At 51.1% G+C, this 22,526-nt stretch overlaps 3 protein-coding genes across 12 annotated transcripts; 2 read left to right on the top strand and 1 right to left on the bottom strand.

Annotated features, from left to right (window-relative positions):
* The first annotated feature begins 6 nt into the window (after window positions 1–6).
* HINT2 (histidine triad nucleotide binding protein 2) lies at window positions 7–1,663 on the top strand. Of its 2 annotated transcripts, XM_046671351.1 has the most exons (5): window positions 16–582; window positions 838–978; window positions 1,076–1,180; window positions 1,286–1,358; window positions 1,479–1,663. In XM_046671351.1, the coding sequence occupies exons 1-5, from the start codon at window positions 565–567 to the stop codon at window positions 1,568–1,570; spliced, it is 429 nt and encodes a 142-aa protein (XP_046527307.1). In that variant the 5' UTR covers window positions 16–564; the 3' UTR covers window positions 1,571–1,663. The 2 variants fall into 2 exon arrangements, with proteins under 2 accessions (XP_046527317.1, XP_046527307.1); XM_046671361.1 differs by lacking the exon at window positions 1,076–1,180 and having other exon boundaries at window positions 7–582.
* Window positions 1,664–1,804: 141 nt separating this feature from the next.
* SPAG8 (sperm associated antigen 8) lies at window positions 1,805–6,886 on the top strand. 5 transcript variants are annotated; one of them, XM_046671296.1, is made up of 7 exons: window positions 1,805–2,534; window positions 2,637–3,285; window positions 3,404–3,578; window positions 3,780–3,825; window positions 3,909–4,023; window positions 4,145–4,207; window positions 6,630–6,886. In XM_046671296.1, the coding sequence occupies exons 1-7, from the start codon at window positions 2,497–2,499 to the stop codon at window positions 6,759–6,761; spliced, it is 1,218 nt and encodes a 405-aa protein (XP_046527252.1). In that variant the 5' UTR covers window positions 1,805–2,496; the 3' UTR covers window positions 6,762–6,886. The 5 variants fall into 5 exon arrangements, with proteins under 5 accessions (XP_046527252.1, XP_046527243.1, XP_046527268.1 ...); XM_046671287.1 differs by lacking the exon at window positions 6,630–6,886 and adding an exon at window positions 4,319–4,530; XM_046671312.1 differs by lacking the exon at window positions 3,909–4,023 and having other exon boundaries at window positions 6,630–6,705.
* Window positions 4,594–22,414, bottom strand: NPR2 (natriuretic peptide receptor 2). Of its 5 annotated transcripts, none has more exons than XM_046671216.1 (22): window positions 20,891–22,414; window positions 19,857–20,062; window positions 13,922–14,035; window positions 13,481–13,616; window positions 13,126–13,220; window positions 12,778–12,910; window positions 12,467–12,551; window positions 11,873–12,002; window positions 11,636–11,710; window positions 11,349–11,426; window positions 11,006–11,110; window positions 10,816–10,887; window positions 8,900–9,059; window positions 8,555–8,710; window positions 8,309–8,477; window positions 8,008–8,154; window positions 7,396–7,519; window positions 7,137–7,205; window positions 5,717–5,891; window positions 5,547–5,645; window positions 5,189–5,280; window positions 4,594–5,059 (listed from the first exon to the last, which is right to left on the bottom strand). In XM_046671216.1, the coding sequence occupies exons 1-22, from the start codon at window positions 21,555–21,557 to the stop codon at window positions 4,994–4,996; spliced, it is 3,153 nt and encodes a 1,050-aa protein (XP_046527172.1). In that variant the 5' UTR covers window positions 21,558–22,414; the 3' UTR covers window positions 4,594–4,993. The 5 variants fall into 5 exon arrangements, with proteins under 5 accessions (XP_046527172.1, XP_046527175.1, XP_046527198.1 ...); XM_046671219.1 differs by having other exon boundaries at window positions 11,873–11,993; XM_046671242.1 differs by having other exon boundaries at window positions 21,110–22,414.
* Window positions 22,415–22,526: the final 112 nt, after the last annotated feature.

Below are 22,526 nucleotides of genomic sequence, written 5' to 3'. Positions count from 1 at the left end.
CGGAGCCCTGCGGGCGGGCGCCGCGCTCCCCCGGCTCCCGGGCGGGGACGCTGGCCTTCCCGAGGCGCGAGCTCCGGGCTCGCGGGGCGGCGGGCCGGCGTCGCGGCGGCGCCTCCGAAGCCGTGCTGCGCGGGCAGCGAGCCGGCGGGCAGGGCTGCGCGGCCCTCGGGGCTCCGGGAGCTGTCTCCCCTCGGCGCCCGGCGCGCCGCCCTCGGGCCCCTGGCCTTCCGCCGAGCGCTCGTGTTCGCCCCTCACCTTCCCCACCTGCCAGAGCGACTCGAGGGGTCGTCTCGTCCTTTTCTCCCACAGTGTCGCAGCCCTGAGTCCAGGCTTCCCTGAGCCTCTGGGAACCCGGGACGTCCCTGCCCTCAGTCCCCCGGGGCCGGGCTTGCCGAGTTCACTTAACTGAACTCTCACCTCCGCCGATCCTCGGGACTGCAGTTAAAATTCATAGGAAGAAGTCAAGTGCGACACCCAGACGCCCTCGTGTCAAACAGGGCAATGGTATTAAAACCTGAATAAAACAAGTAACCCAGCTTAAAGATCAGAAAACAAGGGAAATACATGGAAACTTTTAACAAGGTGAGAGTAAATGGAAAGAGCTCCAAGTGGTCTTAAGAGATGGTGCAGATCACCCCCTTATTTTACATTTGAAGCCGAGAGAAGGGATTTATGTAGGCTGTTTCAGTGGTAAAATAGGAACTGGGACTTAAGTCTCCAGGCTCTCGTTCTGGATCCTTCCCCCCGAGCAGATTTTTATTTCATCTGCGATCCCTGACAGTATATGGGAGCGCTGTTGCCGACTCCCTCCCTGGGGTGTGTCTGGCCCACCTTCAGGTCCGAGGGGCTGCAGGCGTGACTGATGGGAACGAAGTGGCCAAGGCTCAGCAGGCAGCTCCCCGGGGAGCAGCCCCCACCATCTTCTCTCGGATCCTGGATGGAAGCCTCCCAGCTGACATTCTGTATGAGGACCAGCAGGTGGGCTGCCCTTAGGAGCCATCCTCTTAGGAATTTCCTAGATCCCATCCAGCATGTTGAAGTAACATGGTGGCCTCTGGCCTGTCACTGCTCCCAGTGTCTCGTATTCCGTGACGTGGCCCCTCAGGCTCCTGTGCACTTCCTGGTCATTCCTAAGAAGCCCATTCCTCGGATTAGCCAGGCTGAAGAAGGAGACCAGCAGGTGGGAAGAACAGGGCAAGGGTTTGGCTGGGGGGAGCCCTAGACTCAGCTAGAGGTTTTGCTCCCTGTGAAGGAAGCCATCTGTCTCTCTCCCGTTTCCCTGTAGCTTCTAGGACACCTTCTCCTTGTGGCCAAGGAGACAGCAAAGGCTGAGGGGCTGGGAGATGGATACCGACTTGGTGAGTGACTTCTGGCCCTTGAGCCCCTCACCTGTAAATTCTCATACCTACCCCTCGATATGATCTTCATTCTTTGACCTTTCCCGTGGTCCTGACCCCTAACCCCAAGCTCCATTTCAGTGATCAACGATGGGAAGCTGGGTGCACAGTCTGTCTATCACCTGCACATTCACGTGCTTGGGGGCCGACAGCTCCAGTGGCCTCCAGGTTGAAGCTACCAACTGACAAAGGACCACAGACCCGGATGCATGGATGGGATGGGAAAAAAGGTATCCTATGATGCTAATAAACTTGCTCTCTCTCAATTTTGGATCCCTGTCTTAAATATATAAAGACTTATACCAGAAATAGGAAAGAAACTGATTCAAGGCTATGATCCTCCTTGACTATGGTCTGAGTTAGACACTAAGGAGGCCCACCCTGTAGTACAGGCAAAGGAGCATTCGCCTACAGATCTGTGAGTCCTCATAACTAGTGGTCCACCTGGAACAAGCTTCTAGAAAAGTAGCTGCAGAAAAGCCTGAGTGTATAGGAAGAGACTGAAACCCAGGACCGAGACTTGCTCAATCCTGAACCTTACTCAGATGGCAAGCCAAATTCTAAGGGGGTCCAGAGGAGGATGGTTAATGTGAGGGTCCTTTATTGGAGAAGTAATCACACCCAAAAAAAGCTGCTTCCCTTTTACTAATCCCCATGTCTCACCGTTTTGCTTTTAAGCTGTTGTCTGATATACTTTTATCCTCAAAAATTTTAAGAAGACTACCTCCCCCACCCCTCCACTTTTGAGAGTGAACTAAGGGAAAGTACTGTTGCCCTCCCACAAATACCCCAGGCAGACTTTTGTCTGCTACCACAGCCCTGTGCCTGTCTCCAACACAAAGAACCACTTTAGAAAGCCTCAAAGAATCGTGCTTGGGTATAGAGGGCAAGGCCTTAGGCCAGCGGAACCTTAAAAGCCTGGCTGAGGCGGAACGGAGTCGGGACAGAAGACAGCAGGCTCTCCACACCGCGCCAGGTTTAACACTTCCGCCGCGCGGAGAACTTGCCTCCGCCCCCAGCTTCCACGTCCGCCCAGCTCTAGTTCTGCGCAGTCTCCTGGAATTGTTTGCCGTCTCTATGGCAACCTAGGACGGTGAAGATGGAGACCGTCAAGTCTACAGCGGGACCGCCGTCGCGGTGAGAGCCGCAGCTCTGGCTGCACGCGTAGGGGGCCAAGAAAGGTAGGCGCACTTGCTCTGCTGCGCTTTTGACAGCTTTCACGGGTTCGTTTTCTTTCAGATCTGTAGACCCACAGTCCAGCTCCGAAGGGCTAGGACCCACTTCGGAACCGTTTCCTTCTTCGGATGGCACTCCTAGGTCGCCCCCGGCAGCCTCAACCGCAGCAGCTACTGCAGCCACTGCAGCTGTCTCCACTGCCAACGCAGCTGCCTCATCTGCAAAGACCCCAGCACCCTACTCTGAGAGGAGCCTTCTCATGGCGCCCTCTTCGGATAGTCTTCTTGGGGAGCCCAGTGCTGGACCCAGCTTTACCCACAAAACAGGCCAGGAGAGACTTGGCTTTGAGCCTGCCTATGTTTCCTCTGGTACCCAAGATCCCTGTACTTCAAATTATCTCAGCTCTAGCCCTGGCCCTCTTCCTGGCTCCAGTTCTGGTCCTGCCTCTAGGCCTAGTCTAGGCTGTGGCCATGACCCTGAGCTCAGCCCCTACACTCATCCAAGCTTGACAAACCCCGGGGCGGATCTGGTCCCTCCCTGGAGTCACCACACCCAGTGGGAGCCTCAGAAACAACAACCCTGGAAATTTTTGCAAGTCTCAGAACCTGGTGCCCGAGGGCTATGGAAGCCCCCTGAGGTTGAAGGGAAGCATAAGGTTCTCGATGAGACATTGCCACGGGGCCAGTGCCTTCTCTACAACTGGGAAGAGGAGGTATTAAGGTTTTGACCTGCTCCCTTTTCTTGAAGGCTGTTCCCAGTTTCCTGGGGGAGGTTATGTTGAGGGTGAGTACCAGAAAGGATCTCATAGTCACTCAACTTGGGACCAACAGAGAGCCACCAACCACCTGGATCGAGTCCCAAGCATGCAGGATGGCTCTGAAAGTTTCTTCTTCCGACACGGACACCAGGGACTGCTGTCCCTGCAGCTACAGTCACCCATGCCCTGCAGCACCAGCCAGACAGACTCATACCAGCCCCCAGGAAACCGCCATCAGCCAATCCGAGGTGTGAAGCATGAGAGAATGGGCCAGAATGAGTCTTTTAGTCAGAGATAAAAGAGAGGAAGGAATTTTTCGTGGGACTGGATTATCCGAAGGGTATAAGGGCAAAGCCCCACGATTTGCCTTCCTTTTCTCAAATTTTTTTCTTTTGGGCCTGCTTCTTAACCAGACTCCCCCACTCTGTTCATTCCTTGCCCTCCCACAGGGAAGCGTGAAGCCATGCTGGAGATGCTCCTGCGGCACCAGATCTGGTGAGAGGCTGGGGGAAAGGGAAAGGGAGGGGAAGGACAAAAACCAGGGGAGAATGGCCCTGATGCCCCCCAGTTGTGTATAGTAAAGAGGTGCAGGCAGAGCAGGAACCCACAAGGGAGAACTTTGAGGTCGAGTCTGTGACACACCATGACTACCGAAAGGAGCTGGCGCAAGCAGGGCCTCCTGCCCCAACAAAGGTGAGAACCCATCCCACCCCACTTGTACAGCTGGGCTCTGACGGGCTGGAGAAAGTAGCAGACCCACAGATTGAGAGAGGGAGCTTCAGGCCAAGAGGTATTCAGTCTCTCTCCCTCACAGCCTCATGACTACTATCAGGAGCAGCCTGAAACCTTCTGGATACAGAGGGCACCACAGCTACCGGTGCGTGAGGGCGATGAGGTGTTGGGAGTGGGGGAAAGAAGGCAAGGAAGAGGCTATTCTGTTCTGGCTTGGCACAGAGCGGAATCTGTCCTCATCGTGGCCCTTCTCCAGGGTGTCAGTAACATCAAGACACTGGACACGCCCTTCCGGAAGAACTGCAGCTTCTCAACACCAATAACTTCATCTCTGGGGCAGCCTTTGCCCTATGAACCTGGGAATTATTCCCACCAAGTGGGGGAAATATCTTCCCTTGCCTGTCAGGGAGGAGGGCAGGGTGGTGGAGGGGGTAGAACTACTCCTGTCTAAGGGTTGAGGAGGGCAGTGGGGTGTGGACTATGGAATCTATTTCTGACTGGACTGGAGAGGTGGGAAGGAAGTGGATTCTGTCTGTATTTGGTCGGGGCTTTACATAAAGGGCTCTCTCATCCTGAGACTGCTAATTCAGTCATTCTGTGAGTTAGTGTGTCCATAACCCATGACCTTTCCTTGGAGTTGCCCCTAACCCAGACTATGACACCATTACTTTTTTTGTTGTTTTATATTTGGCCAAAATATTCTGGTTTAGATACAGATATTTACATTAGGTAGGGAGAAAGGAGACCAGGACAGAGAGGGGCAGATATATGTACAAAGCTGAGCTGCAAAGGGCAAGAAATTCCATACAAGGTCGGGTTTTTGTGCACGTTGGTTTCCATCTCATGTGACAATGTCCATTTGGGTGTGTGGAGAGATGGTGGCCACTGCCCACCCAGGTACCAGACTGTCTGACTTGGGAAGAAGTGGGGCTTACAGGAGCCCAGCAGGTCCTTTGCGCTCTCCCAGGAGCCAGTAAGTTCGCATCTTTCCCTTTCCCTGGGAGCAGAGCAGTGGAGATAATTCAGATTCTTCGGTTATTCCTTTTATCTCCCTCTCTTCCCCCACGATCCTCAGAATCACTTTCATCCTCCCTTTCCATGACCCCTCCCCATGACCTGCCATCACCTTCATCTCCACATCCCCCCGAAGCTCTAGCTGGAAGCATCCTAGCTCATCCAGGGCATCCTTGGTGGTAGAGGAGACATGGATCTTCAGGGCTGGGTTGTGGTGTGGGGGATGGTGGAAAAAAGAATCAAAGAAAAGGCAACAGAAGAACTGGCGGCAACAGAGAGCTCTACCCAACCACCAGCCCTCAGAAGCTCTCAATCTTCCCGGTGCACATGCACCAGAACCAAAATACAACCGAGGATGGGGCAGCCAGGAACCGTGATCTCTCAGACTGAGAGATTTGGAGGAATTCTGAAAGGCAGAAAAGGACAACAGAGGTTGAGGCTGAAGCTGGAGTCGAGGGTTAATGTCTCACCTTGACCATTAGATTCCATTCGAGAAGCAGTGTTCACTGTGTCACCGAAAAGACAATAGCGGGGCATCTTCAGGCCAACGACCCCAGCACAGACAGGCCCTATGAGAAGAAACAGGTTGAGAGAGCCTGGGAAAAGTGGATACTTGGGCTGGAGCGAGAGTCAGCCTTACCAGTGTGGACCCCTATACGTAGCCTCAGCTGGTCATGGGGTCGATGGCGGATGCGGAAGGAAGAAACTGCATCCAATAATGCTAGGGCCATACGAGCAATTTCCGGGGCATGGCGTTGACCATTTCGTCCTGGGAGACCGGATACCACCATGTAGGCATCTCCAATCGTCTCTACCTGATTGAGAGGGGGATTAAAATGTCACCTCTGTCTTTATCAATGGGAATGGGAAAGAGTAGAAGGAGACAAACTGGACACCACTATGAGTCATCCTGACAGTCTGGGAGGCCAGAACATTGAGTACAAAATAAGTGCCATGGTCCTGAGAATCTTGGGGAAAGGGGAAGTCAAGGAATCGTTAAATCCTCCTGCGCCACCCCAGCACCTGGGGAATGCTCAGTAAACATTTGCTGAGTGAATGGACAGCCTGTCTGCAACAGGACATGGACAAATAGGCTCTGCTGTCAAATAGAGGCAAGAAAATAGGGCTGACCTGGGGAGCCCAGAGAGGGTGAGGGGGCCAGGCTGGCCCAGTGAAGTGGGCCTCAGACAGCCTCAACGGTCAAAGGTGAGAAGGCAGGTGCCTGGCTTTATTAACTATACTGGAGTTGTGTAAGAGAATGTCCTTGTTTTTAGGAATGAGATACTGAACTTTTGAGGAACAAAGAGGCACAATATCTGAAACTCTCAAATGGTTCCGAAAATAATTATATAGATAGATTTTTTAAAAACTAAAGCAAAGGGGGGAAGTATAAACAATTGGTGAATCTGGGTTAAAGAGTTTATGGGAGTTCTTTGTTACAATAATAACAGAGATGGTAGAGTAAGCCCAAAGGGAAGAGACAGAAATAGATATTTATTATCTGCACAACGTTAGGCGCTTTCCACGATAAATCTATTATTTCCGTCTTACAGATAAAACATCTGCGGCTCAGGGAGCTTCTGTTACTTGCCCAAGGCCACACAGTCAGCCACAAAGCCAATATTCAAATCCAGATCATTTTTATTCCCAAGCACAATAAAGCCCACCCTGTGCTAACTCAATGACTTCAACAAAAAACTTTTGTAACACAGCTTGTCCCTCACCCCAATAAATCATTCTGTACCCACATCCTGTATGATTCTTCCATGTCTGGAGGGGATAGAAGAGAAAAAAAGATAGATAGGCTGTATGTATACCCCCAGGCAAATAGGGGCTAAATCTTGTGATGGTTCCAATTAGGAAAGCCAGAGGATTCACCAGAAATTAGACTGGAATGTACAATTAGAGTGCCAGAGCCTCATTTGTCTACAGAGGGCACTCCAGCACTAGGATGCTGGAGACCCAAGAGGAAAATTGACCATGGAGCAGGTAAGGCATGTGGGGTTCAGGGAGACTGGGTTTTAAGGGGGTCTCAGTAGGAGGGTAGCCCCAGCTCTCACCTTGTAGACGTCAAAGTTGTCAATTATGGCATCAAAACAGGTATACAGGTCATTAAGAAGTGTCACCACCTAATGGGGATGGGAAAGTAGAGGCCCTGAGACTTGTGCCCAACTTTCTAAGAATTCTTAACCCACAGCCATAACAAGATATGGGAACTTCAGAACAAACTAATCTTCCCTACTATCAAGAATCCCTATGCCCCAGTGAAGCTTCCCAGGTCCCTATCCTCCCCCCGTACCTCTCACCCATAGCTCTCACCTGCATAGGGGTGCTCTCTGCTGACAAAGCAGTGAAGCCAACGATGTCACTGAAGTAGATGGTAACACTGTCAAAGGCCTCAGCCTGTACAGTCTCTCCCCGTTTTAACTGCTCTGCCACTGAACTAGGAGGCAATGGTGCAGTTTGAGCCAAAGTCAGAGAAAGAGGATGGAAGGGAGAGAGAAGAAAGGAGTGTATGGCTGGAGCAGAGATGAGTTCTAACATGAAAGCTAAGCCTGGTGGAGGAGAAGGAAGGTGGCTGGGAAGACTTTACAGTCTAGCGCAAGGTAAGGTGTACAAGTGGTAGGGGGTTGGAAGGGGATGCCTGGGATGGGGGCTAAATGTCTCAAGTTGGGATTGTTCCACAAACACTTGCTGCAGCAAAGGCACGGTAAAGCAGTGTCCTAGAAGAAGGGATGGGAAGGCAGCACTGCTCATTTGGAGACAGAATGAAAATACATAGTCTATAGCCAGAAAGACTCACTGTGGCAAGATGTAACAAAGCAAGGTTCTTCTAAGGGTTGGGAAGTGAGTTCTCAGGAGCTGGATGAGGCAGAACCCAACAAAGCAGAATACCAAAGGAAAATTCAAGAAGGGGAACAAGAGTCTCACTGGGGTAGAATTTGGTAGAGCAGAGCCTCAGCCTTGCGTTTCTCCTCCAGATAGGCCTGTGTGCGTTCCTCCACCAGCTTCTCCAGGTTATTGGCATACTGCTCCATGCGCAACAGGAGGTTGTCCAATATGCTGGTGCCACCCTCCCTGGGGGGAGGCCAGGATATGGTACCGGCTCCAAGATTCTCAAGACTCCAAGGACTTCCTACAACCCACCCTCTTGGCCCCACCAGCCCCACCTCATCTAAGACTGATGAGGCTTCTATCCCTGGGGAGCCCCTGTCCCTTTGTGCCCTCTCACTTGTTAAAGCGGCGAATGAAGCCCTTAATCTGTCCAAAGTCTGGCCGCTCAGCTGGGTCCTGGGCCCAACATCGCTCCATCAGCAAAACTAGTTCTTCATTCAGTTGGGTCCGGTCAATGCTCGGCCGGAAATATGGCCGCTGACCATTTCGGACCTTCTGGACAATTTCTGAGGGTGATAAAGGGTTTGGATGAAGAACAGAGCCCCCAGGTAGAGAAGCCTGTGGGTAGTAGATTGACTCTCACCTTTGGGGCTGAGGTCCAAGCCCTCCAAGTAGAAAGGACCACTGCGAAGTGCTATCTCCTGTAAGATGATCCCAAAGCTATAGACATCAGCCTTCTGCATGCCCGTGGTTGGCAAGGGGTTCCCGCTGAGCAGTTCTGGGGCAGTCCACAGCTTCTCTGGAAAGAGAGAATAGGCTGGCCAGGTCCTCAAAAAGTATCCCCAAGCCCACCTGGGCTCATTCCCATAAAGCTCCCCATATTACTGTCCCTCCATCTCCCTCTCCCACCCTTCCTAGGTGGAAATGATCAGGAAGTGATCAGGGCCAAAGGAGCAATATAAAAGTGGCTCATGGAAGAAGGCCTCACTGGCATAGAGGGCGTGGCTGTCATCAGGTTCAGCAGTTGATCGGAAGCTGGCCAGGCCATAGTCTGTGATTTTGAGCACAAATCGACTATCCACCACACAGTTGGAGGACTTGAGACTCCCATGGGATGCAATAATGCTGTTATGGAGAAAGGCCATGCCCTGCAGGATACAGATCAAGTCATGGGATTGGATCATATCTGGCTTAGGATACCCCTTCTCCCTGAGATGGACATTACCTAGCTGTCTAAAGATCTTGGGACCATTAAAACACTAAGCCAATTTTGGAAGGCATTTTTTACACAGTTTCCACTCAAGGAAATAGGCAGAATAGGAGAGTCATCCCTTCCTGGTACCATAAGCAGTATATTGGCATGTAGGCACCAAGAATAGGAGAAATGCTTAAGAGGAGGGACAAGGGGAGCTATCAGTTATTACCCTGGAAAAAGCAGACAGTCTTCTGAGTAGTAAAGGGAACAGAACTATGAGGGAAAACCCCAAGAATGGTATGACACCCATGGTGGCCTCAAATCCATGGCCACTACTTATTAGACAGACACGGCTTGAGACTTAGGTATCAAGAGTACCCGGATGCACCAAGGAAGACTAGTTGTAAACTTTAACATACAACCCCCTGTAGGCATGCAAGTTAGGATGGAGGAGGAAAGCAATCTGCTAGAGGGGATGCGTGGCCAGACAGAAGGTGGAGAAAATAGTAAATTAGAAAAACCTGGAAAATGGACACAAGTAGGAGACAGCTGCCAAGCCAATGCAGAAGCCTGAAACTTCCAGCCCCATGGAGCCAGAGAGAAGAAAACCTCTGCCTATGAGGCAGGTCCTAAGAGGGCAGAGTGGTGCTTTCCAAAATGAAACCCCAGGAGCCCACTCAAGTCAGTTCAGATGGAACAGAAAAAGGATATAGTGTTCTGTATGCTAATCCAAAACACCTCTGTCTAAATGTTTAGCTCTGAACCTAAACAATTCATAACTCTAGTTTCTATGAACGCTTTCTTTTTATTCCTTTTCATATCAACAAAACCTTTGGGAATCTCCAAATTTGTGAATACAGAAATGATTAGGCTTCTGGCTTTGATCTAAATCACTTTTGCATCAAATCATTGTTTTCTCAAGAGTCATGTTGTTTTCATGTTTATCATCACACCTCTAGTTGAGTGCCACATCAACTTTGCCTAATATTTCATCTCTCATTTGATGGCATACTTTCACACAAAAAGTTTTTTTAAATAACCTCATGAGAATTAAGCAGAAAAACCAAAGCCAGCCTTGGGTGTGGTACAGGTGACCCACTAGGCCAGCTCACTAGAAGTCATGCTTCTAAACATCTGTCCAACCCATGCAAGATTCAAATTCATACTCTGTAAATCCATGGGCCTCTGGGTCACTTCAAAGTAGTTGAAACCTAGTATATCGGAAGATACCAAAGGTTTAGTATAATTTTCCTTGGCTTCTCTTAGTTTTACTAATAAATCTTCTTTTTTAAATTTCAGTTTTTCTGAACAAAAGAGCAGCTATGCCAAATATTGGTCAGAGAATAAATGATGAGAAAAAACAGGAGACAAATACGTTTGGAGACCCCACTCATCTTTTCCCTGCTAAGGGATTTTAACATAAGCTCTAGAGGCAAAAAAAAAAAGGAAAAAAAAATGATGGAGAGAGATCTGAGATATATACGGCAGGAAGACAAAAATTCTCCACAAGTACAGGCAGATAAAATTCATTCCCCCCAATTAAAAACCCCAGATCACTTGTTTACCCATTCTCACCCAACCATAGGAACAAGGGGAAATGGAAAGAACGGGAGTTTTACAGGACTACAAGGAGAAATCATAAGCAAAGATAGAAAGATGGAAGCATTTTAAAACAGATGAACTCTTAAGGAGGAATGGGGAAGACTCACCTTAACAAGGTCATTAATGAGTGAATAACGAAACATCCAGTCCAAGTTGATGCTGTCATTTTCCAGAATATCCTAGTAAGTGACATGAATAGATTATGTGACTATCCTAGTCTCACTAGCCATCACCTGCATAGAGTTAGTGTAACTTGGGCCAATCTCCTCCCCCCCATAATCTCCACCTATCCCTCACCTGTAAACTCCCACGGGGACAATACTCAGTGACGATGCAAATGTTGGGAGGGTCTATGCAGGCACCAATGAATCGAGTGAGATGGTTGAACTGAACATCCCTCATCTAGCAAAAAAAGCCAAAAAAACAATGGGAAGGAAAAAAGAATTGAAAGAGCTAAAAAATTAGATACAGAAATCTACCACTACATGAGAGGACCTTTCTCTTACTTGTACCTACAACTTAAAATCATTTATAAATAAACCCCTTGCCCTCCTAGCCAACTTTGCTAAACCATAGTCTTCTCCTTCCTCTTCCCCATCCCTATTTACCCCTCGCCCTCAACCCACATGCCCTTACATACATGTTTGAGTTCAAACAGAACCTGCCGGGTCAGCTCAATGCGCTTCTTATTCACATGTTTGATGGCGACTACATTTCCCTGATGGTGGGAATGAAGGGGAAAAGGAAAATTAATATCAGAAGGAGTTTCTGAATGCTAGGAAATACTGGAGAACTGTGGGAGCATCCAGGAGTTCAGCTGGACATCGAGAAGAGGGTTATGAGGGCAGAGGTTCATGGGCAGAAGTGGCAGGTGGGGATGAGACAGGATGAGATGGTGGGGACCAGAACAAGCGGATGACTGTTCACCTTGAAGTGACCGGTGTTGGCAAAGATCTGGTATTTCCCATGGGCTGTCATGAGCGAGCCGTAACTGGATCCCCGCTGGGGCCAAGGGCAACATGGAGGCGGAAGGATGAAAGGAACATTAGATGATGGTGGTAGTGCAGGGGCTATCATTACAGGCCAATGTGCTGGGAAAGGTCCAGGGTAAGAAAGGACAGGAACTCAGAGGGAAGCAAAGGGACAGCTGAGATAAGGGCTCACCAGTGACAGTGTGAGGCGACTGCCTGCACCTTTATGATAGCGCTCTGAATTGCCAAACTGCAGCTCTTCCCAGCGAATGCGCCACAACATGCTAGCCAGCTCCTTCTCCAGCATCAGTTTTCTGTAAGGACTGTACACCTTAGTTGACTGGCAAGCCCAATCCTACCACCCCATAAACCAACAGTGGGGTTGCAGGGGCTTTCCTTCAACTGTTACACCCAAGAGACAGGACTGAGAGAAGGCTACATTCTCTACATATCTGACACTGGCCCTATGCTCATTTAAAAACACAGAGGCTGAAGGTGAAAGTTCCTTTTTAAAGTGGTAGCATCCATAGAAAATTCACCTTTGCCCTTATAAGACTCCACTCAAAATAATGAGTTACTATACCCAGTCAAGAACAAAAAGTGGGAAAAACAACCCCTTGGGTAAAAGACAACTAAGGAGTAAGGCTAGAGAGGAGGATGAGAGGTCTGAGAGACAACCACCAATTAATTAAGAGACCATGCCATGTTACAGGGACCACCTGGCCTCAGCCAGACCGTGTGGTGATGGGGAGGGAGTGGGCAGGTCAGTGAAAAGCCCAGAACTCACCGGAAAATGAGGAAGCTGGAAACACCAAACATGATGAAAGTGATTCCTGTGCCCAGTGCCACAATTGCCAGAGTTGAAAGTGGAGCTGAAGGGGAGAGGGGGACCCTGAGAAAGACTGTGTGGGGGGTTGTGTGAATGGGGAGAGGTGATGCTCAGGGTGCAGGGGCAGACAGATTTCTTGAGGGAAGGAAGTAAGGAGGGGGTATAGAGAAGAGGTAAAAATAGAGCGAAGGGTGGGGAGTCAGCGAGGGGAGGTAAGAGAATGGAGGTAAAGGGAGGAAGGATTGCACCCAGTCCCTGCACACACCCACTTTTATCACAGGATGGGTCGTCCAACTCAAAGGCACAGGGGGGATTGTCCAAGGGGGGGGCCCCCTTCACCCAGGGGATAGGCCGTCCTGTCCACCAAATCTGCTTCTCAGCTCCTGAGTAGTGGGCTGCGGGCTGTGAGGAAGGAGAAGACTGGGCCCACAGGCCTGCTCCCACCAGCCTCCTCCCCTAGACCCCAGCTACCTGGCTGCTTTTCTCCCCAACCTTCCACCCACCCAGGATGCAGCTCCAGCAGAGAAAAGAACTCCCTGCCTCTAGCACCTTTGATTCCGCCGCCGCTGAACCCTTGAAAGCTGCATGTTCAGCTGCATGTCCTCCTCCCCCCTCACCTGAAAGTCCCCAGAATCCAGGTCTCCCATGGCCCACAGGACAAAATCTGTCTCCCGGTCATTGTTCTTGTCCATAACAACCAATCCAGTTACACCTACGATAGAAAAGAGTAGCCCTTACTTTGAGATCTACCCCAGCCCCTTCCCCTCTCCCCCCCGTCTCCACAATTACCTCAGAGTCCACCCCTGCCCATTCTTAATATGTGCCCACCTCTGCCATGTCCCCCGGCTCCTACGAACTCTCCCTCCTGCCCCTGGTATCTGTATCTTCTTCTGCCCCCTCCACTCTCTTCTGCCTACTCTACTCCTGAGATTGACGGCAGCCCTCTGGCCTCCGTCTCACCCTCTTCATTACCATGGTATCTTCGTCCCTGCATCTTCTCCACAATTCGAAGTCCATCTTCCCGGGTGCCCCCTTCCTGTATTGTCTCGTTCAGGACTTCAGCATATAGCAGGATCCCATCATAGAAGCAGCCGGCAATGAGGTTCATCTGGGGGTGGTAACTTCAGCAGTGCTCTCCAAATGTCCTGCCAGGCCCCCTTCCCCAACCCCCTTTCCCATCTCTGGGGTCTCCTTCTATCTCTTCTCTTTTCTGGTTTGCTTTCTTCCCTCCTATCACTCCTAAGTTGCCATCCCTACCTCACTGCACACTAGGGAAGAAGGAAAAATTCTGGATGGAAGTGGACAGCCCCCAAAGTAGGACTGGCTCCATGGACGAGACTTGTTGTAGAGTTAAGGAGAAGCGTCCTTCCTCAAAGCCTGGCCTGACTCTCAGGGAAAGAGAGATCTACTTACCAGGGAGGGGGCCAGCTCCACACCAAAATCTTCCCGGGCTCTTATCAGCAGACGATTCTGGAATTCCTGATACTCAGGGTTTGGGGGTTCTCGGTATGTGATCACCAATACTGTCTGTACCAACAGCACATGGGGGAGAGTGAACAGGATTCAAGATGGGCATTAGGGGAAGAGAGGAAGCAGGACAGGGAACCTGGGTGAAATACACATGATATAAAATATACATGGGTGAGTCTCAAGGCTGAGAGGACACCAGAATCTGTGTGTGTGTGCATTTGCGTGTGTGTGGTGTGTATGTGGTGTGTTCAATGCATCTGGGGACAGGGAGTGGCACTCCTCCATGAAAGGTAGCGAAGATGGCTCTGGGAAGGTAGAGACTGGGAAATAGAAGAAGTCAACTCCATTCCCAAAGCCAGCCCCTCATCTTCCTGAAGCCCCTACTAGCCCCTGGGCCTCCTTGCCAAGCTGCCGCAGCACCCACAGCTCCTCTGTCTCCTCCTTTCTGGGCACCTGTTCACTAGCAAGGACAACACTGATCAACAGCTCCTCTCTGAGGTGTTCATGACCATTAATGTTATCAGCAAGATGTTTATTTTTTCATTTGGGCCACTTGAACAGTGCCTGCATCCCATGAATTAAAGAGATTTCAGGTCCTATGACAACTGGGGAAGATACCGTGAGACAGTGATTCCATCTGTGAAAAGCCGTGAGCCCATTCATTTAACATGTGTGGAACTCCTACCATAAGCAGCAGTGTCTTGCATACTGGCATGGACCTACACGTCATTAAGGAACAGACATCTGTCACAGAGAACACACAGTCTCACACTCACACACGTTTCACAGATTAGCAAATGACACACATGGTCTCAGCCATGCACACATCTCACTGGCCACAAGTCAGCGTGTCTGTCTCTCACCAGGGTGCCTGCCTGACTCTCTCCAGCCCCACACATGTCCATTTCCCCTTCCTTAGCTGATGGACATCCTGGCCTCTGCCTGCACCTCAGACCCACACCATCACTGAGACCAGCCTCTGCCTTGGACAGGAAACTGGCATCGCCACATCAGGGAAAGACTTCAGATCAATATATTTTGTGAAATGTGACTTGGTGAAATGATAGATTAAAATCTAGACATTTGTACCAGTTTTGTTAATTCCTGTCATAGAAAGTACATGTAGACCATAGAGATATACCTGATATACAGTCAAGCATCACTTTAACAACAGGGACACATTCTGAGAAATGCGTTGTAAGGCGATTTCATCATCATGCAAACAGCACAGAGTGTACTTGCACAAACTGAGACAGTATAGCCTACTCCACACCTAAGCTAGATGCTACTAATCTTACAGGACCACCATCGTACATGTGGTCTATCACCATGTGGTGCATCCCTGTGTATCAATTCATTCCAGGTAGGAAACAAGGAAGTCAGTTTCTAATATACATTCATTATATTAGACAGGATTTGCTCCATGATGTAATTATTCTTCCTGGAGCATTTGGATGCTCGATCACACACTTCAAATACGCCCTCACTCTCAGGCAAAATTAAAAAGAAGAGGGGGACTGAGTGTGTCCAGTAACACCTGTTCCAAGAATAAAAGGAAAATAGAGGGGTAAAATATTGTTGACAAACAATGTGAAAAAGTCAGTAAAAGAGCTCAAAAAGGGGCTGGCCCAGTGGCGTAGTGGTTAAGTTCGTGCTCTGTTTCAGCGGCCCAGGGTTTGTGAGTTTGGATCCCAGGCATGGACCCACACACTGCTCATCAAGCCATGCTATGGTGGCATCCCACATACAAAAATAGAGGAAGACTGTCGCAGATGTTAGCTCAGTGGCAATCTTCCTCAAGCCAAAAGAGGAAGACTGGCAACAGATGTTAGCTCAGGGCCAATCTTCCTCACCAAAAGCAAAAACATCCAATGAGAGGTGCCACTTCCAGTAATAGTAGACTAGGAAATCAAGAAAAAGGAAAAAACAAAAAAGAGCTCAAAAAGATCAAGCTTAACACAACTTACATTTCAATATGAAGCCTGGTGATAGGTTTTTAACACTTTTTAAACACTAATTCTCTAGGTCTGTTTGTTTGCTAGACGAGCAATTCTCAAACTTCTTAGTCGCACGACCACTTTGCACTACTAAAAATTATTGAGGACCCCAAAGACCTTTTGTTTATTTGGATTATATCTATCAATATTTACCATATTATAAATTAAAACTGACAATTTTTTAAACACAAGAATACACAAGCACACCATCTATAGCTGCCAGAGCAGTGACATCATCACATAGCACGTAGCCTCTGGAAAACTCCACGGTACAACCATGGAAGAATGAGGGCGACAGAGGCAAATAACACCTTAGCGTTATTTTTAAAATAGTTTTGACCTCATGGTCCCCCTAAAAGGATTTCAGGGGCCCCCAGGATCCCAAGTCGACACTTTGAAAACTGCTGTGCTAGACTCTTTGCAGTGGCTACTACTACTAAAAAAGAAGAACCTCCAAAGAATTTCTGTGCTTGCTTAGGGGCTAGAGAGCAGAAGGTAAAGGTAGGCAATGGTGTCCCATTTCACAGTGGACCCCAGGTGAAAAAAAACAAGCAAAGGTTCACAAAGCCGGGTTCAGCAGCAGGCAGAAGCCGGAAGGGCACGTAGGAAATGTGCACGGGCAGCAGAAGCCTGCCTCTGCCTGCAGGCCCACCCCCACCGGGACCCACTCCGCCTCAGCAGGAGGCGCCGCCAACAGTGGCCTAAACAGACAGACTGGTGTCCAGAGGAGACTCTGCCCTCCACAGCCCTGGGTTTAGTGCTCACTTCCATTCTAGCTGCTGGTGTCCCCATCTGTAACCCAATCTTATGCTGGTCAGCTGGGCCGTGACCTGGGCCTAGGTTTCTGACCCCGTAGTCCTCAAATGCCCAGCCTGGGCCTCTGGATCCTTAGAGTCTGGTCACTTGCTTATTGAGTCCACTGTATCTACTTTTTCTTCCCTATCCTGGTTGATCATCTTGGTTCACAGTACCTGTCAGCTCTACTCCCATCTAGACGAATCCTAGCCCTCCCCCTCTCCCCAACACACACCTTCCTTCAGCTCAACAATATGTGCTGGGCGCATGGAATAGTACAGAGATCAGCATGAGCCCTGGCTTAATGGGAGAAAAATCACATCAACACGATTAATTTCAGAGCCCTCTCCCCCCGTAGCTATGACACGGGCACCACACCCTCCTGGAAAAGCTCTGGGCATCTAGATCAAAGACTCCTTGCCTCTACTGCCACCTTCTCCAGGCTGGCCTGGTCTGGGACCCCAGTCGGCCAGGTAGCTCTGGGGTCAAGGCTCTCTGCTTTCTCATCTTTGGCTGGAGCTGACCACCCAAGTCCCCTCACCCCCTGCCTGGCTTCAGCATAGGCAAAGGATGAGAGCAGCTTGGCTAGACGACAGTTCGTTGCCCCCTCACCCCACCCCAGCCCACAGCCTGGATTTTTCCCTGGGCATATTCTTAAGCCTATTTGCCCTTCTTTTGTGTCATAGCAAAACTTCCCTCTTTGTCTGTCTGAATAATGCCTAGAGTAAGTGCGAGAACGGAGAATTGATACACACTGCTGATTGCTAGCTGACTAGACCCTTCTCAGCCTGCCCTAAGAGCTGGGGCCCCCTGGCTGGCAGGAATTCTCACACAGAAAGAGAGTCTTCTTTCCTCAAAAAGGCCATGGAGTCCTCCTATGGGGAGAGTACCAGAGACCCTCCTTGACCACACTAGCTAAAGTACATCCCCTCGTTATCCATCCTCACGCCACTCTATTCTTTTTAGTAACTTATCACACATTGTTCTGTTTGTACTTATTTGTGTATTTGTTTAATGTCTATCTATCTTACTAAACATAAGCTCCAAAAAGGTGGAGACTACATCTGTTATGTTCTCCACTGTCTACCAGCACCTAGCACAGGGCCTGGGACATAAAAGGTGCCTGATAAACACTAATAGAATGAGTCAGTCTTCAAACAAATCTAACACGACTGGATAGTGTGGCAACTTCTCTAGGAGACAGAGTTAAGCACAAGAGTAGGGAACTCAGTCCAACCTGGGATTCAGAATTTGTTTCCCAGAAGGGAAAATAACTGATGTGAGTCTTAAAGAATACACAAGCATAGGGGGTGGGGGGAGGATGAAAGGGGTAAAGGGGCACATGTGTATGGTGACAGATGAAAGCCAGACTACTGTTGATGAACACGATGCAGTCTATACAGTAACTGAAATATAATAACGTACACCTGAAATTTACACACTGTTATAAGCTAATATGGCCTCAATAATTTTAAAAAAAGAATACACAAGCACTATCCAGACAAAGGTGAGAAGGTTGTTTTAGACAAAAATTAAAGCATAAACAAAACCTGTCCTGCTGCTGCCCATGTTCAAGCATGACAGTCACAGACTCATACTCAGGCATGCAAACAGCTCTGTCACTCACAGTCAGACACAACCAGATACATAATCACAGCCACATAAACCCTTACTCACTGGAGAAGACGGCCACCCAAGTCCAGCCCTTAGTCACATCTACTTAGAGTCAAAGAATCTCAAGGTTGAAAGGACCTTAAGGTTATCCTATATGCCACCTCAAATACTTTCTGTGAAAAGGAGGGATATAATAAATAAATAAGAAACACTTATGTATATAAGTTAGTGAAAAACTGGTGGGAGAATCAGGGAACAATTCATGGGCATGATTTTGAGAGGCAGAGATCTGGGGTGAGGTTAGGAAGAGCATTCTGGACAAAAGAAGCAAAGAGCACAAAAGCAGGGAGGGCAGAGGGCCCATGGGCCGAGGGGTTGAGAGCGGTCTAGTGAGCTGGAGCACTCGGCAGGAGGGGCGCCAGGAGGGAAGACTGAAAAGGTGGGCTGAGAACAGACTGCAGAAGATCTTAAAAGTCAGGATAAGGAACTGGGACTTTATTCTGCAGGAAATAAGTCATTGAAAGTTTTGAGCAGAGGAGTGAAATGAACAGAATCATGTCAATTTACCCTACAAATTTTTCTTAAATCCATCTCCTTCCGTTCCTGCTCTCATCACCTAGTCAAGCACATATCACTTCTCTCCATTCCAACCTATTAAAGGTGGTCTCACTGCCTCTAGCCTCCACCTCTTCTCATCCAACCTGAATTCTGTCACTGCATTGCTCGTCAAAAAAATCTCAAGGACCTCACATTCAAGTCCAGGTGCCCTAGCCTCGGGTTCAAAGCTCTCCTTAACCTGATCACACCTTTGCAACATTCTGTCCTGTATCTGCCTCACACGAACCCTTCTTCCTTGTCAGCCCAGTGTCTTCTTGGTCCCCTAAACGTGCCCATTCCTACCTTTTTCTCTTTGCTCAGGCTGCCTGGATCCTCTCTCTGACTCTGACTAGGAATATGACATCTATCTTTAAAGTCACAATAAAATTTCCCTCCTTTATAAAAGCCTTCCCTAAACCCAGCCCACACTGACTCTCCCTCCTGCGAACTGCTGAAGCTCTCAGGAGTCTGTTCCAGGACACACCGTCAGTCCCTTCTGTACTTGTATCTACCTGGCCCACAGTCAGCCTTGCCCCTCCAGAAAGGGTGGAAGCCCTCCCAGGAGCTGGGGCCAGATCTCTTCCTGAACCTCTCCTCCCTGCAGTACAGTCTACTACAGGTACTCAGGAAAGTCAGTGAGTGTTCTGGGATCCGGATCGTGGGAGGGAAGCTTGGCAGACACACTGAGGAAAGAGTCACAAAAGTGGGGAACTAAGAAAGAATGACACTAAACCCGGAAAGCCTCTGTTCATTTCACTCCTGTAGCTCACAATTCCTGCCCTGTTCCTGGGGTTTCTGTGGGTCTTGTGAGAAACAGAGAATCTTCAAAGAAGCTCCTCTTCCCCCTCCTCCTTCAAGTTTGGCTCAAATGATACCTGGAAGGCCTCTCTGAGGGCCTGGGCCTGTTCCCGGGTGCGACTGTCCTGCCAGGGCCGGCCTGCAGAGCGCGTGGGGCCTGCACGGAGACTCTCCCCAAAGACATCCAGGTAAAAGAAGACATAATCCCCATTGGTCAGGTTCTCCCTCTGGGCCTGAAGCAGGATCTCATGCAGCATCTCCAGAGGGCCGCAGATATACACAACTGGGAGCAGGTACACGACAGAGGGGCACCCTGAGAAAGCATCCAAGACCCCAGACAGCCCCCTCTCTGAACCATCTGCATTTCCATCTTTAGCAAGGAAGAGCGCTCTAACCTATCGACCACCCAGCAGATGTTCCCCACTCCTCCCCCGTGGAGTCTGTGTCGCCCGTACCCTGGGGCTGTAAGAACCATCTGGCAGAAGTCAGAGCCTGACTTCAGACCCCAGAGGAAGGGAGGTAGCATCCTCCAGCCCCTCCTCTTCCCAGAGCCCTGCCTGCTGCTCCCCACCTAGCCCTCCTCACCCTGACTCTGCCCTTTCTTTCCCTGGCTCAAAGGCACTGACTGCTCAGAATTTCTCTCAGTGCAAGCCTTACCTGTCTTTCCCAACCAAATCTATTAAACCCCAAAGCCCATTTATGGAGCCCTCACTATTTTTATGCCAATAAGGGTTCTAGGTGCCCCAGTCTGAGAAGTCTCTGCTCACAAATAAGCACACATTTTGGAGCAGCTATCAACCACATTCACTACTCTAGGGCACTCATATTGCTCCCCAAATTCAATTTCCCCTCAATCCCACATTCTCCCCGACACAAGCTTCACCCCTCATGCTATCTTATTCCTTGTTTACATCTGCTTGTGACATCCACAAGCTCCCCTAATACACTGCCTCAGCTCTCTCACAGGTGCTCTGTCCACACGCACTTCTTGACCCCAACCACCACATCCAGCTTCTCAGTGCCTACCTCCACCTACAGTTTCCCAGTGCTGAGCTCCAGGAATACAGCAACCCTCCTCCCCTGACCCTAAAATAGCCTGGGCCACACTCACTGCGCCCGTTGGCCCGGATGAAGTGGGTGGCCTGCTCAGGGCCCCCCGGCTCACGGGCATACACCTGGTGCTGCACACTGAGGTTGCTGCCCTGCAGGGCCTCAAAGACGCCCTCGATGGTGAAGTAGTGAGGCCGGTCATCTGTGCGAGCATCCAGATACAGCAAGGCAGCGCGGGCAGTCCAATTGAAGTGCCCGTGTAATGTCACTACAAACTCACCCAGCTTGGGAGCAGAGGGGCCGGTGCGCACGAGGGTACGATAATGCTCATTCTTAGCCGCAAAACCAGAGGCCACAGCACCAGCAGTCAGCAGAGGAAGGCGCCAGTGTGAGGCAAAGCGGGCCACAGAGGCAGCAGGGTACACGCAACCAGGGCCCAACAGAAGGTCAGGGTCATGGTACAGCTTGAGGTCCACAGCGCGCAGCGGTGCCAGGTACTCAGAGCAGGCGCCATCTAGTTCAGAGCTGACAAACCGCAGGTCCACGGGCAGTGCCCGGCCCAGTGCCTCCACAGCTAGTGCCACAGCAGGACCCACTCGTGGCCAGGCCCAGGCATAGCTCAGGTTGTGTTCTGGCAGCACCACCGCCAGAGTCAGGTTCCGTGCCCCGGGAGGACGCACCCCACCTGCCAGGGCTGCCACCAACAGCAGGAGTGATGGCAGTGCCATGGGGAGAAAGCAGCAGCCCCACCAACCCCAGAACCTGGGGCCCCTCTGGCCTATGGGGGAGGCACAAGCAGCACCCAGCCTGGAACCTGGGGAAGACGACCAGGAAGAGAAGTGAGGATAAGCTAGGTGAGCTGGGATACTACAGCAAGTGGTGGGGAGGGGAGAGGAGGAGGAGATGGGAGGAAGCCCCAGGGTGGGTGAGGAGTGGGTCTACCAGCCTAGGGCAAGGATGGAGGACTAACAGTAGGGTGGCAGGAGGAGGGAGGGACCAAGGGGGCCTGCGCCTGGGATGGGGACAGTAAGAGGTGAAGTAGGCTGATGAATCTAAAGCTGAGAAGGAAAAAGGGATCCGTGACTGCGACGGGGTGGGGGTGGGGGGGAAGCTGGTACAAAGAAAAGGCCCGGGGGCACCTCACGGCTGAAGTGGCTGGGAGGGCAGAGAGCTGCGGGAAGGAGGGCCGCGCGGGCACGGTGGGAGGGCGCCGGCGCCGCGGAGGGACGGGGACCATGGGCGGGCGGGGAGCGAAGCGAGGCCTGGGCCGGAGGGGAGGGAGAGGCAGGGCGAGTCTCCTGTGAAGGCTTCTCCTGAAGCTCCCGCTTGGACTAACGGGCCAGGGTGCCGGTCCCAGCCGCAGCGCGGCGGCCGCCCCGTGTCCAGCTCCGCTCCCTCGGCTCCCGCTGGGCCCGGGCGCCCGGCGCCGCCCGCACTGCCGCCCGCCCCGCCTGGGCCCGGGCACCGCTCGTCCGCCTGCTCGCCGCGGCCCGGCCGTCTCGCTCGCTGCGCCCGCGGCGCCGAGTGTGACTCGGGGCAGGCCCGCCCGGGCGCCCCGCCCCCCCGGCCCCCCCCCCCCCCCCCCCCCCCCCCCCCCCCCCGGCCCCCCCCCCCCCCCCCCCCCCCCCGCCCCCCCCCCCCCCCCCCCCCCCCGGCCCCCCCCCCCCCCCCCCCCCGCCCCCCCCCCCCCCCAGGGC

This window comes from Equus quagga, chromosome 1, assembly GCF_021613505.1.
Source record: "Equus quagga isolate Etosha38 chromosome 1, UCLA_HA_Equagga_1.0, whole genome shotgun sequence".
NCBI lineage: Eukaryota > Metazoa > Chordata > Mammalia > Perissodactyla > Equidae > Equus > Equus quagga.
Note: the sequence above shows the minus strand (reverse complement) of the source record. Positions and strands in the feature narration are given on the sequence as shown.

Bases quoted from the DNA above. Each gene is read 5' to 3' on its own strand.
- HINT2 (XM_046671351.1), top strand. The intron at 1,181-1,285 runs GTGGGAAGAACA...GTTTCCCTGTAG, and splicing joins CTGAAGAAGGAGACCAGCAG to CTTCTAGGACACCTTCTCCT. The intron at 1,359-1,478 runs GTGAGTGACTTC...GCTCCATTTCAG, and splicing joins GGGAGATGGATACCGACTTG to TGATCAACGATGGGAAGCTG.
- NPR2 (XM_046671216.1), bottom strand. From the start codon at position 21,557: ATGGCACTGCCATCACTCCTGCTGTTGGTGGCAGCCCTGGCAGGTGGG. The intron at 13,617-13,921 runs GTAAGTAGATCT...TACCACCCCCAG, and splicing joins TGGAGCTGGCCCCCTCCCTG to ATGAACCTCATTGCCGGCTG. The intron at 12,003-12,466 runs GTGAGTTCTGGG...TAAGGTGTACAG, and splicing joins TCCAGCTTCCTCATTTTCCG to TCCTTACAGAAAACTGATGC.
- SPAG8 (XM_046671277.1), top strand. From the start codon at position 2,497: ATGGAGACCGTCAAGTCTACAGCGGGACCGCCGTCGCG. The intron at 3,286-3,403 runs GTATTAAGGTTT...TGGGACCAACAG, and splicing joins TCTACAACTGGGAAGAGGAG to AGAGCCACCAACCACCTGGA. The intron at 4,024-4,144 runs GTGAGAACCCAT...TCTCCCTCACAG, and splicing joins GGCCTCCTGCCCCAACAAAG to CCTCATGACTACTATCAGGA.